The 12,166-nt window shown below is 40.1% G+C and overlaps 2 protein-coding genes across 9 annotated transcripts in view; one reads left to right on the top strand and one right to left on the bottom strand.

The window, feature by feature from the left end:
- LOC144243064 (uncharacterized) overlaps window positions 1-259 on the top strand; it is a 1,504-nt gene extending 1,245 nt beyond the window's left edge. The window contains exon 4 of one of the 3 annotated variants that reach the window (XM_077778102.1): window positions 40-259. The gene's annotated coding sequence lies outside the window, so the exon portion shown is untranslated. The remainder of the gene's footprint in view (window positions 1-39) is intronic. The other 2 variants (XM_077778101.1, XM_077778103.1) reach the window with 2 other exon arrangements.
- ARHGAP28 (Rho GTPase activating protein 28) overlaps window positions 1-12,166 on the bottom strand; it is a 220,910-nt gene that overhangs the window by 60,205 nt on the left and 148,539 nt on the right. For all 6 annotated transcript variants that reach the window (XM_077778096.1, XM_077778095.1, XM_077778094.1 and 3 more), the window contains exons 4-5: window positions 7,598-7,690; window positions 139-228 (exon numbers count right to left, since the gene is read on the bottom strand). In XM_077778096.1, coding sequence (XP_077634222.1) covers window positions 139-228; window positions 7,598-7,690 — 183 coding nt within the window. The remainder of the gene's footprint in view (window positions 1-138; window positions 229-7,597; window positions 7,691-12,166) is intronic.

Consider the following 12,166-nt stretch of genomic DNA (forward strand, 5'->3'; position numbering starts at 1 on the left):
GGGGGTCTGCTGACAGCTGTGGTTTCTTTGCAATCTCAGGGCAAGGTTTTCTTATCTGTTTTGAGGAAACTGCTTCTTCTTGCCTTGAATTTGCCATTTTGCCCTGATGTGCAATTGTCTCGGCACATGACGACTTACCACAGAGCCACTCCTGGGAACTGCAAAACTCCTTTCTTCATCTGGGGACCCATCCGACAGGGCGGTACTGTTGAGAGAAGCATCATCTGGCTAAATGGAGAAATAAAAGTACCATTCTTATTCAGGCAGACACTTCTCACGTGTTCGTGTATTGCAGTACACATATGTATTTAGACATGAGTGACAGCATACAAAGCTGTGACTGCCTGGGCAGCCCTTCAAGGGACAGCACTATGAGCACCTACACGGCAGGCCCTCTGGCAGACACTGGCCCCTGTAGCAGACACATCTTTGCCCTCCACAAATTCCCTTTTGTTTAACAATATCTTGGTTTGGTTCCAGGGAGTTAAACCAAAGAACTTCACTTCCAGGATTCCATGTAGCTAAGAGTGACCATGTGACAAGTGTGGTCGATGAGATGCAAGTGTAATCTTACCAAGAGTGCTTCTGGAATGGCTAAGGCTTTCCTGACCAAAAAGAATTGGGTCAGCTCACGACATCTGTACGCTCATGATAGCATCGCAGATGACAGCCTACAGTTGCCAGGTATCTTGTTTGAATAAGGAGGATGGCCATGGCCAAGGATGGCAGGGTGGAGGATCAAACCCACCAGGGTTTGTGCAAAGGCATCATGTACATGCCCCATAAGACTCAGACCTCCAAATCTCCATGTGGCGCAAAATAACTCCAACTCTTCTGTTACACATGGCCAAACACAAACTTGTCTAATCTTAGTTTTTTAAACACACCCTATGATTATCTTCTGCAGTGACTAGAATTCAGTAGCAACAGTACCAAGTTATGTTTATAAAGCTGGAAACAGATTTTTGCTTTAGCAGACAATGGCTTCACTAAAATTTAAGATAGAAATAGTCTTTTCTTTACTGAAGGAAACGTGTTGCAAAACAGAATGTATTTGATACTTATGAATACATACAGTATTTTCTCTTTTGAAAAACTGTCGTTCACCTTGCTTGACCACATTTTCTAAATTTCTTATAGAGGATAGGCATTACTTTATAAAATGAACAAAAGGACTTTTTTTTAAGGGGACAAATAAAATGCAAATACTAGTACAAAAATTTTAAGTCAAGATGGTGAACTGACAATTGTCTACCCTTCCCATCCACAAACACTAAAATGGCAGAAAACATATAATTTTTTTAAAGGAAGACATTTTTTTAAGGAAGACATTTTTAATAGCACTGGAAACCAGAAAAGAATTCTACAGCAGACCAACTCATAGAAATCTGTAGATGAAAATAGAATTAGTTTGGTAAAATAAAAATCTCTACCTATGAGCAGCATAAAAGAAAATTTCTAGAGAGGGAGAAGAAAAACAAATAACACAGAATTGTACAAAGGCTAGGAAAGGGTCCCAGGCACATAGTTAAAAAATGTGCAAAATAGGAGCCAACTACACCAGCTCCAAAAATAGGTAGACAGCCCCTAAATATAACCCAGGAAACCTTCCCAAAATATAGTCCAAATAAAATGAACTAATTGCTTTGGGGGGTGGGTTCCTAGTGTGAGTATAGGGGTCTGAGAGAGAAGGAAATCAGGAGGCCACAACAAAAGTCACGGACAGGAGACTGAAATGAAATCAGTTTTGCCCGGAAGGAATAACTTAGGCCCTTCATCGTGTCATTGGTTTAGCATCTGGGGAGAATGTTCACCAACGTACCCGCCTCCTCTATGGACCTTAAAGCTAAGGGCACTCCACTCACAAGGACACACAAGTAAAATTCTGGCCTTTGGAAAAAATGATCTACTCAAGTGCAGAGGAAACATACAGCAATTTCCTAACTGATTCAAAACTAATGAAGTCCTGTGCTATGATTCTGCAGAGAATTTTAAGAGGCCACAGGGCTTGTAGTTCCACCTGAGGGTATGCTGGTACCTTCTGCCTTGTGGAACACTTTCCACTCTATGCTTCCATGGATGGAGTCTTTGGAGGACCACCTCACCCTCTTGCTGTGACAGGATTCTCGTGGAAAGAGGTAGGAGGGAGGGCCTAGGGGGGCTGGAGAGGAAGAAACAACCTGGAGCCACAGATTTGGCCCAAAGCTCTCTCTGCAGTGGAGGCAAAACCGAACATCTCCAACAGTGGCTGCCACCTCAGGGGAGACGTGCGCTTCCCTGATCGGATGGTTCTCACACTCAGGCAGACATTTCACAGTCTGTGTCACTTTTTATCACACGTTCTTAAAGTTGGCATTTCTCCACATAAGAGGAAAAACAACTGGGAGAAAAATCCTAAATATTTATACCTTAGTTGATAGTGAAAATACCGAAAAAATAAATATTTACACGGTAGTCTGTTATTTTTCTATATGAGCTTAGCCCTCAGGACCAAGCTTTAGCTGAGAACACCCTCCACTTGGGAGACACACACACAGAATTAGTCTCTGTTGTTGTTTCTTTCTGTAGATGCATTTTTTAAAAGATAGAACTTAAAGGCACTGGGGTGCCTCAGTCGGTTAAGCAGCCAACTTTGCTCAGGTCATGATCTTGCAGTTTACGAGTTCAAGCCCCACGTCAGGCTCTGTGCAGACAGTTCAGAACCTGGAGCCTGCTTCAGAATCTGTGTCCCTCTCTCTGTCCCTCCCCTGCTCATGCTTTGTCTCTCTCGCTCTCTCAAAAAAATAAACATTAAAAATTTTTTAAAAAAGAACTGTTATTTTTGATTTACCTACTAAGTTATTTCTTTCTGAGTTTATGAGCTATTGGTGATGGCCTGTGGGTGGCTTGTCTGCCAAAAATCTAAATTATGTTGCATATTTACCCAAGAGAAATGCGAATATACATCCTTTATGTGGTATGAATGTTCACGATGGCATTATGTGTAACTGCTCAAAATTGGAAACAATCCAAATGTCCATCAACAGGTGAACAGATATACCAATAGTATATTCATGCAATGGATTACTGGTAGTAATAAAAGGACCAAACTTCTAACACATGCAGCAAATGGATGAATCTAAAAATTATCTTGAGTGAAAAGAGACAGACATAAGAGTACATACTGTATTTATAATTCTTCTTATATGAGCATTAAAACCAACCTAAGGGTTAAAATCAGTACAAGGCTTGCCTGGAGGATAAGCAGGAGGCTAATAGGCTGGAAAGGGCCCCAGAGAGATTTCTGGGGTAATGGAAATTTTCTGTTTTGACGGACTTGTGATTATGTGGGTAAAAACATATGTTAAAACCAACTGAATTATACACCTAAAACACATGCATGTGTTTTTTGTAAATCTACCTCAGTAAAAAACATAAAAATAATTTGATTCCTTAAAAAAATGTGCTTCTTTGGGGTGTTTGGGTGGCTCAGTCGGTTAAGCATCTAACTTCAGCTTAGGTCATGATCTCAGGGTTCATGTGTTTGAGCCCTTCATCAGGCTCTGTCCTGACAGCTCAGAGCCTAGAGCATGCTTCAGATTCTGTGTCTCTCTCACTCTCTGCCCCTCTCCCGCTCATGCTCTAAAATAAACATTAAAAATATATTTAAAAAAAACCATAATTTTTCTCTTCAGAGTGATTTAAGGGGCAATGGGTGTCTATTATGAACCAAGAATCCACTGCTAAAATAATGGGAAAAAAGAAATAAGAATATGTTTATTGAAATTCAGAAAAAGAGTGAGATAAGCTACAATAATTATCATCATGACCAAGAAAGAACTATTAATCTACAACATAATGATGAAAAAATCCAAGTAAACAGGCTAACAGGAGAGGAAATTTAGGAGATACTGAAATTCAATTCAAGCAAAGCAACAATCATCTGATGTGTGTTCTAGAAGGCTAGAAACACAGAAAATGGGGAGAAAATAATTTAAAACGTAACAGAAGACAGCGTGCAGAAACTGGAGGGAAAAAAAACAGTCCTTGGGTAGAATGAACTTGTGGAGCAATGACCAAAATAAATGCAATAAAGCAGATCCTCGTGACAGTTCAGAACTCTAGCAGTAAATTCAAAATAAATTAAAAATTCCAAAGTTGAAAAAATTTGCACAGTAAACAAACAAACAAACAAAACCACTTATATATAAAGGAATGAGATTCAGGTAACCAAAATAAGAAACAAAAAGAAAAACAATAATGTAAGAGTGCAACATTCAGTGAGCAGTAAGAGGAATTCTACCATAAATGCTTTCCCCAACAGCTAAGGTCTTCTGTTAATAAGGGTCCGTCATCTGACACATGTTCCTATCAGGAATATCAACATGGTATTCAGAGTTTGCTGGATTAAATCTGCACGCTACGGGGGCAGCATAAAAGGAAAACATTAAAAGTCCAGGCTAAGGCTGGCACTGCGTTGTACACAGTGGTGCCAGTCTTGGTCTACCCACTATTAGTTCCTTGTTTTGTGACTAAAACAAACTCCTACATGTTTAAATCAAAGTTCTTTAGATTTTTCTTTTCCATGAAGCAAACACAGATGTAACTGACATTTTTATTTTTATTCTTTATTTATTTTTTAATGTTTTATTTATTTCTAGGAGAGAGAGAGAGAGAGACAGCATGAGCAGGAGAGGGTCAGAGAGAGAGGGAGTCACAGACTGAAATAGGCTCCAGGCTCTGAGCTGGCAGTCAGCACGGAGCCCGACGCGGGGCTCGAACCCACGAACCGCGAGATCATGACCCAAGCGAAAGTCGGACACTTAACCGACTAAGCCACCCAGGCGCCCCAAGATATAACTGACATTTTTAAACAGATGCTATGATTGTATTTTGCAGTAAATTATGAATCAATACCAAGTGTAGCCATTTGATTTCACTCACTCAAGACACTGGAAACAAACTAGATGAACTGATTTGCTTTTTGACTAGACTAACACCTCAAGTGACTAATTCATTTATGTGGAATGCACATTTTATCTATACGAGGAGTGATCTGTAGAGTAGGTTTGATGTGATGGAAGCCTGCGTGGTAAGACGTTTATAAATGCCAAAATTCAGTGGCATGTGTGATTTAGAGTCAAGGGTCAACCACACAGAATACATAAAAAGACTATTTCTTTATTTTAAGTAGCTTGTTGCAAAATAAACACTTTGGATATTAATGAAATCATAAGATGTTATATGAAATCTTTTTTAAAGGTTTGTTGAGGTATAACATACCTCAACCACAAATATGTAAAGAGTAAAGCATTCATTTTGATGTTGTTTTGAGAAATGTGCTGACCAGTGAAACCATCACGAGTCAAGACAATGAACAAAGTGAGCACACCCAAAACGTTCCTGTCCCCCTTTGTCACATCATCCTTCTCTCCTCTCCTCACCCATCTGGGGTTCCCAGGCTTTTACAATCTCCTTTCCCTCACTTTAGGTTAGTTTACATTTTCCATACTTTTACATAAATTGAATCTTTTTGGTCTGGCTTTTTTCACATGGCATAATTATTTTGAGATCCATCCACGTTGTACATATTAATAGTTCACTGCTTTTTATTGCTGAGTAATATTCCATTGTATGGATATACCAGGATTTGCTCATCCATTTACCTGCAGGTAAAAACTGGGTTGTTCTTTGTTTGGGTCTATTACGTGAGAAACATTTGTAAGTGAGTCTCTGTAGGAATATATATTATATCTGAGTAGAATGGCTGGGTTTGAAGTAGGTGCATGGATAACATTTTAAGGTTGCCAGGGGCACCCAGGGGGTCAATCAGTTAAGCCTCTGACCTCAGCTCAGGTTATGATCTCACAATTCATAGGTTCGAGCCCCACATCAGGCTCTGTGCTGACAGCTCAGAGCTTGAAGCCTGCTTCAGATTCTGTGCCTTGCTCTCTCTCTGCTTCTATCCATCCTGTTTTCTCTCTCTTTCTCTCTCTCTCCTTTCTCTTCTCTCTCTCAAAAATGAATAAATGTTTAAATTTTTTTAATATTAAAAAAAAAAGAAGTTGCCAAATTATTTTCCAAAGTGGATGGAGCACTTGACTTTGCCACCAGCAGGGCAGCCAAGTGTCAGCTGCTCGGCACCCTTAGCAACAGATGACAGGGTCAGTCCTTCATTCCGCGGGTTATGCAGAGATACCTCGCTGTGGCTTTTCTTACATTTCCATAATCACTGAGCACCTTGCATGAGATTAATTTGACATTCCCACATCTTCTTTGGTGAAGCATCTGTTCAAATTCTCATTTTAAAAGGTGAGAAAAGACCAAACTAAACCTTTACCAATGGAAAGCTTGGGGTACATTCTTGAGAGAAAGGTGGTTTGTTCTCAAAAGTAAAAGATTTGTGTGGTTAAGTTAAGGGAACCAAAGGTCAAATATCAGCAGGGAGCAGATAATACTTAATATCAAAGGAAATTTTGTATTATTTATGTAAACAATCAGGGTTATATTCTGGGATTAAATGGGAAAGTTAACTCAGATGATCCAAACTCTCTTTCCTAAAACCTAATACAGTAAACAAAACATAACTAAAAAATAGGAAGAAAGATTCCCAGCAACATTCGTATGAGTGGTGACTGGAAAGAGATGTTCCAGGAATAATATAAATTCCTTTCTACAATCCAACTCCCTCCCCATCAAAACAGCACTGATGAAAAAAGCAAATGGAGAAAATTTTGACAAAGACAACTACCATCATGTGCAAATTATGAGAGAGGACAAGCAGAGGCGTGAGTAACCACAGGTGGGCTCGATATAGTCACATGCACAGTCAAAGGCTCTCCCCAACGCTATCTCGTAAGGGAGGAGGGAACCTACAGGGATTCGCCATTTCACCTTTTGCTACTCTGGGAGGAAGGTAGGAGAGGAAATAGGAGGATGGAAAAGAAAGAGAGAAAAGAGACTATGTAACCTGTACCAATGGAGAGAAGACAGGAGTGTACACAGAAACATGTGAGGAAAGGCTCTGGGCTGAACTGTGAATTAAGTAAACTTTCCTGGTTGTAAACGGATATATGCTTGACCTTTCTCCTCTGGCTTGCCTGACTTTCCCCTCCTCTGGGTGAGCGGGGCAAAGAAGTGGGGATGGGGAAAAGCAGCGAGAGGGGGAAGGGAGGGAGGCACTGGCCACCTGGGGTTACACGCATGGTCAGAAGAAAGGTGCCTGGTGTTCACCCTGCACGGGGAAAACAATAGAAAACCTGAGGACACCTGCTTCTCCTCCAACAGATGGACCCATGACTTGATGGAACTAGCACTCTTATAAGAATTTTTTAAAATAAAAGGCAAACTAAATCTGCCCCAGAAACTACAAACATCGGTTTTCCGGGTATTTCTCTGTTTTTATAGAGCATGCAATTATTTGTAGGCTTAACTATTAAACTCGGGTTTGTTTACTGCTGAAGGTTTTCCTGCAAATTGATTAAAGGTATGTTGAGAGCTCTAGCTGTCCAGCCATCTTAATTATGGTGCATTGCTTTCAAGTTCTGCCTGATTGTCTTGAGAAATCTGGCCTCTTCATTCATCCCTACTCCCTCCCAATTATCCTGCTGTAACTTACCAAGGAACCACTTGTTTTCATAACTCCCGGCAGCTCTTTTTCCTCCTCGGCACCATCCAACTGAGCAGTATGACTGTCACAGGTATCACCTGACTAATGAGAGAAACGAAAGCCTTTTTTATCCAGGTATATCTGTCCCAACATGACTGTTTATTTGATTATACATCACACAAACTCTATAAATGGACAGCCATGGGGTGATATACAGAGTTAATGACTGACCTGTGCAATTTCAAGGGCATTCACCAATTCATCCACAATTATACTGATCCTCACAAACATTGTGTACTATAGCAGAACAGTGTCAAGAGCAGACCCTGTTAATTATCGGCCAAAATCCATGTTTCTTTCCTTCCTAACTTATGCACATCATGATCTGTTCTAAACTAGAAAGACAGGAGTGCGATCATGTGATGGTTATGACAAATGAGATACAAGTAAAATCCTACTATGTAGAGCATCCGGAAAGGCTTGTGTTTTCTTGTTTAAGTGGATAGAATCTGCTGGCTGATGCTTCTTCCAGAATATGGACATGGTGACTGTGATGCCCAGATATTCTAGAAGCATTAAATATAAGCCCACATGCTAGGTGGAGCAGAATGGAAAGATGAAAAGGTTGGCAGATCCAGGCCTGGGATATCATCAGCCACACCAGCCTCAGACTCCTTATTTTAGAAGGGCAATAAATCTCTAATTGCCTAAGTCATGCAGCTTACTGATAAAAGTATGCTACTTTAAAATCAGACTTTACGACTTTTTTGCAATGCTTTATAAATCATCAGTCAGTATTTTTTTCAATTAAAAAAATGGAAATACATTAGAGTGACTGTCTCAGAAACACATATGACTGAACCAAACATTTCATTCCCATTCACTGAATATTGTAAAAGCTCTGATTTTCAGTACGCAGCAAGTATATGTGGAGACTATTCCAACTGTGATCGATAGCACTGTAGACTTTGTGCATATGCTCTAAGATTTTTAGCAGCACTTGTGATATAATGGCATTCCCCCAAATAAGATGCAATTATTCTATTCCATGACAGAAGCAACATTGTGCCAAATTAAACACACAGGATATTAATGAAAGCATAAACTTCTACTGAGACTTCAGAAACTGTTATTTTTCTTTTTGCTTTTCCATATTTTCTAATTTTCCCCCAAAGTGTACCCATAATATTCATAAGAAAAACATACATCTGTTTTGAAGTGAAACCTATGCTAATGAGGCAATCCAGGAAGCCAGGTCAGGACAGAGGCCTGAGGGCACACCACTCCCAATAAATCAGAATTAGAGAAAGGCGTGCATTGTAAGACCCGCTCCCCAATGGCACTGGACACCAACAAGGTGTTCTAATAACAGGTGAGAAATTGTTAGAAATTCCTGGGAAATAAAACATAAATAATGTATTTTATAATTATACAGATTTTAGCCTAAGAACAGTGTAAAACAATACTGCTGGCAAGCAACGGATAAATCTATAAAAAGCAAACAGACAACCAACCAAGTAACCTCAGTGTGAAAATTACAAAGGGTAGGAAGGGGCCCTAGTGCAACAGCTGCAATAATTTATCGTAAAGTGAGAGGCTAGACAGACCTCCCAAAGGCTCCCTTTACACTGGACAGCAGGCAGCAGCTAAAAGCACTCTGGCTCGAGTGAACCACCTGCCATGGGAAGTTGTCCGGGGTTGGGACTCAAACAGACCTCAGTTTCAGGCTGCCTCGGACTGCCATGAAGGACACGGAAGATGAGGATGAAAGGAAAACATCGGTGTTGTCTTGGATAGAAAGAAATGAAATCATTTACCACTTCTCCCTTTGGTGTGTGCTTGTGTGTGTGTGCACACACGTGCATGTGCACAGGAGCATGCATGCTCACCCATATATACAGTGAAACCAGCTTCTATTCATACACTGTTCACATACCTCACTCACACAGTATCCAAAATCAGCCCTCTTATCCAATAAAGAGTCCTCTGGGAAAATATCTATATCATGGCAGAGAAATCATACAGCAACGACATATCCTAAGTAATCAATTAGTCAATCTAATCCATTAATAAATCAATCACCAAGGACTAGTGGTCACTGAGAAAACCAATGTTAGGAAAAAGTCACTCATGGAGAAAAAGAAAATTCTAAAAAAGTACAGTGATAAACACTGTGAAAAAGAATTGAGAAAAGGGAAAAGGCTTAAAATGATTTAATTTCAGAGAGATTTGAGAAGATGGTGTAACCATAAATCAGGACTAACTATAAAATAAAGGGAAGTCAGTGAAAAAGAAGGAGTCTTTGTCAATTAACAGTATGACTACTGAATGAAAAACTCAATAGAGGCTACATTATAACCACTCATGGCAAAAATGAGAATTAGGGATCTATAAAATGATATAGACAAAATCTCCTAGCATACAGAATAAACAGAAAAAAGACCAGGAAATATAGCAGACAATTTAAGAAATACACAAGTTTAATATACAGGCAATAAAAGGAAGAATAGAGAAAATGGAAAAATGATGAAATAATTAAAGAGATAATGGGAAGAAAATGGTTATAACTGAAAGAAAAGGAGTATTTTTCAGAAACGAAAAGCCGAGCGCTGATCATGACTTAAAGATTTCATATCCTGATGACAGTTGAGGTCTCCAACACGGAAGATAAACTTAAGGAGCCCCTGGTTGGTTCAGTTTGTTAACAGGTCATAATCTCAGGGTTCATGAGTCCAAGCCCTGCATTAGGTTCTCTGCTGTCAGCACAGAGCCTGCTTCAGATCCTCTGTCCCCATCTTTCTCTGCCCCTTCCCCACTCACACACACATACATGTATGTGCTCTCTCTTCCTCAAAAATAATTTTAAAAAAATTAAAAAAATAAATGTAAAAGGCTTTCAGAAATACAAAAATGAAAGGATACAAAACAAATAGGATTTAGAGAGAAGTCAGGCTTTTCAACATTAACACTATATGAAAAAGCAAACAGATTACTATTAAAAATTTCTGTAAGAAATTAATTTAGGGCCCAGCACTTTGATACTCAACAATTTAGGACTTAAGCTTTTTGGATATGAAAATTTAGTATCCAGAGAGATTTCTTGCCAGATTTGTTCAAAGGATAAAAGGTACAATCTGCTAAGAAGATGTAACATTTTGTAATATATATATGATTATGCAAATTAATATTTTTACTGTTTTCTGTAGTCACTCTGCTATGTTAGCCCTCACCATCCTCCATGAGTATTCGCTTTCTCGTTCTATAAACTGGTCTGTAGTTCAGAGTGGGGCCTGGAATAAAACTTTAATGTCCTCTTCCTTCTCCCTGCTAGACTTCTTCAATTGTTTGGCACCACACTTGCTCCTTGATTCACCTTTAAAAGGTGGTAAGACCTTTCAGCAATTGAAATAAAAGAAATAGTGATAAAAGGGAAAAGAAACAAAATAAGCCTAGACTAATCATGAGAGTCCACGGTTAGGGGGATGTGTTAAGTGTGCACGTAAGACTTCTAACAAGCCTCTATAAGCACAGAAGGTGCTGCCTTGACATCTGGTAAAAGCAGAGGGCCGTAAGTGGTCTAACCACAAGCTCCCCTCCCACTCTGCTCCCTTATATAAGGTCCCCCAGCAGGACCACGGTCCTTATCCAGGAGGCCAGACACGATTCCTGCTTATCCCTCAGCAGTGGCTTTCCGTTCCCGTGGAACTATTCCTGTGGAATTATTCAAACAAGCCAATCATATTCTCCCATGGGAACCAAGGGGAGCCTCACTCTCTTGATACTTCGCAGCCTGCCTCCTACAGCCCCTAGTTATTCACTGTTCCCAAGCACACCCCACATAGCTCTGGGTGGTGTGCGGTATCCTCCTAACCCAAGCTGTGAGAAAATGTGGTAATAAATTGCTGTTGTACTTCTCTGTCCATTGTCAGGTGTCAAGCCACCCCTATAACCCTAGCATGGGAATTCCTCCCTTACCTACAGGGTGAAGAGGAGGCGATCAAAAGAGTTGGTAGAGTCAGCTGGGGTGAAGCCTCATAGAAATCCATTATTTGAAAACACCAGTATCTACTCTACAGGCCCCTCCTCTGGCAGGTCTGAGGAATAAGGGGCAGACAGACAGGGATAACAACTCAGAATAAATGTCCTGGTTGAAAGTAAGGTATGGAAGACTCCCTGTAATGCAGGAACAGTCTAAAACCTGAGGAATACTTGCTGCCAACTCAACAGAAAAAGTAAAGACTCCGGGCTAAACAGAGTTAACACTCCTGTGAGAAATATAATGAAATTAGGGGGGAAAGAACAACTAGACACAAAACCTGCAAAAACGGGACGCTCCCAGCTCCAGTTGACTACAGAACTTGACCTACCCTCAGGCAGCAGAGGAGCAGCTGGAATAACAATGGGCCACATCCAAACCCTTAAGTAGCATTTGCAAGAGACAAAGGGCTAGCCTGTGTGAGGACAACTTTTTAAGACCTAGACATAATGTCCCCCATAAAATATGTGTAAGATGAAAATAAACTGTATAGAAACTAAAGATCAGCAGCAGCACCGTTATTCATCAGATCAAGGATGGTA

This window comes from Crocuta crocuta, unplaced genomic scaffold (assembly GCF_008692635.1).
Source record: "Crocuta crocuta isolate KB4526 unplaced genomic scaffold, BGI_CrCroc_1.0 scaffold26, whole genome shotgun sequence".
NCBI classification, from domain to species: domain Eukaryota; kingdom Metazoa; phylum Chordata; class Mammalia; order Carnivora; family Hyaenidae; genus Crocuta; species Crocuta crocuta.